General features: G+C 51.5%; 1 protein-coding gene across 1 annotated transcript in view; it reads left to right on the forward strand.

The window, feature by feature from the left end:
* Positions 1-367: 367 nt before the first annotated feature.
* The window catches only part of DNAAF4 (dynein axonemal assembly factor 4), a gene marked incomplete at both ends in the record, with an annotated part of 19995 nt that continues 18513 nt past the window's right edge, over positions 368-1849 (forward strand). Inside the window, 2 exons of the mRNA XM_080707388.1 lie at positions 368-490; positions 1505-1652. Of these exons, the coding sequence (XP_080563514.1) occupies positions 368-490; positions 1505-1652 (271 nt within the window). The remainder of the gene's footprint in view (positions 491-1504; positions 1653-1849) is intronic.

Here is a 1849-nt window from a genome sequence, read left to right on the forward strand (position 1 = left end):
TTTCTTCAGCAGAAGATACGGCCTGGCAGGGACAATCAGCCCGGGAAGAAGGTAACTCCAGAGGGGCCGAACTCAGCTGTACCGGGTCCAGGAGGGACCAGGCCTGACCCGGAAGGGCTCCTGCCGGCAACCTCAGCTTCCCTGGCAACCTCAGCTTCCTTAGCAACCTCGGCATCCATCCTCAGCAACCTCGGCTTCCTTAGCAACCTCGGCTTCCCTAGCAACCCTGGCTTCCTTAGCAACCTGGGCTCCCTTAGTAACCTCGGCATCCATCCTCAGCAACCTCGGCTTCCTTAGCAACCTCGGCTTCCCTAGCAACCCCGGCTTCCTTAGCAACCAGGCGCGGTCCCGGCGGCGGGCTCTGGGGATGCCGCTGCAGGTGAGCGACTACAGCTGGCAGCAGACCGAGGCCGCGGTCTTCCTCTCGCTGCCCCTCCGCGGCGTGAGCGTCAGGGACGCGGACGTGTTCTGCGCCGAGAGCTATTTGAAGGTAGGATTCGAGGGCGCCCCGGCCCCAGGCGCAGCCCGGCGAGCGCAGCTGCGGCCTCCAGCTTAAATCCTATTTTAACCCGGCGTGGTGGGCACGCTTGTAATCCCCGCGCTGGGGAGGCTGAGACAGGAGGATCCCACAGGGTCAAAGCCAGCCTCAGCTACTGAGTGAGGCTCTTAGCAACTTAGTGAGACCTTGTTTCCAAATAAATTATAAAATTGCTCTGGGAATGTAGCCCGGAGATAGAAAGCCCCTGGGTTCCATGCCCAGCACCACCAAAATAAAAAATAAAAATAAATAAATCATATTTTAAGGATAGGGAGAGCCGGGCGCGGCGGCGCACCCTTATAACCCAGCATTCGGGAAGTTGAAACAGGAGGATCGTGGTTCATGAACAACCTCAGCTACTTAGTGCAACTCAGTGAGACCCTGTTTTAAAATAAAGAATACAAAATAGGAATGGAGGTGTAGCTCGGAGGTAGAATGCCCTGGGTTCCATCCCCAGTACTGCAAAAGCAAAAAATTAAATACATTAAAAATTAAAAATAGGCCGGGCGTGGTGGCGCACGCTTGTAATCCCCGCACTTGGGAGGCAGAGACAGGAGGATCGCGCAGGTTCGAAGCCAGCCGCGCGCGCTGGCTTAGGAGACCCTGTTTCCAAATAAAAATGTAAAAATAGGTCTGGGAGTGTAGCCCGGAGGTAGAAGGGCTTCCAGGAACCCCAGTACCACAAAATAAATAAATAAATAAATAAATAAATAAATAATTAATTAATTAAAAAAGAAAAGGCAAAAAGATATTAAGCCTAGGGACATTCTACCTCTAAGCTACATCCATAGCACTTTTTTTTTTTTTTTTTTTTTTTTTTACTTTGAAACAGAGTGCGGCTAGATGCTCAGAGTCTCCCCAGTTGCTGATGCTGGTCTCCAACCTGCAGTCCTCATGTCTCAGCCTTCCAGGGACTGAGGTGACGGCATCGTTTAACCCAATTTCTGTTTTCTCCCTCCTGAGTAGGTCAGCTTCCCTCCGTTCTTATTCGAGGTGTTTCTCTACGCGCCCATAGACCATGAAAGGAGCACAGCAAAGATTGGGAATGGCGCCGTCCTCCTCAGCTTGTGTAAGAAGGAAGCTGCCATGTGGGAGACCCTTTCCCTGCAGGGCGGTGAGTTCATTAAAAGGCGTTCCTTATACTGGTTGGCTGATTGATTGATTGATTGATTGTGGTGCTGAGAAGGGAACCCAGGGGCATTCTACCTCCGAGCTACACCCTCAGCCCTTGTTTTATTTTTTTATTTTTATTTTTTTTATTTTGGTGGTACTGGGGTTCCTGGAAGCCCTTCTACCTCCAGGCTACACTCC

This window comes from Muscardinus avellanarius, assembly GCF_963383645.1.
Source record: "Muscardinus avellanarius genome assembly, chromosome: 12".
Lineage (NCBI taxonomy): Eukaryota > Metazoa > Chordata > Mammalia > Rodentia > Gliridae > Muscardinus > Muscardinus avellanarius.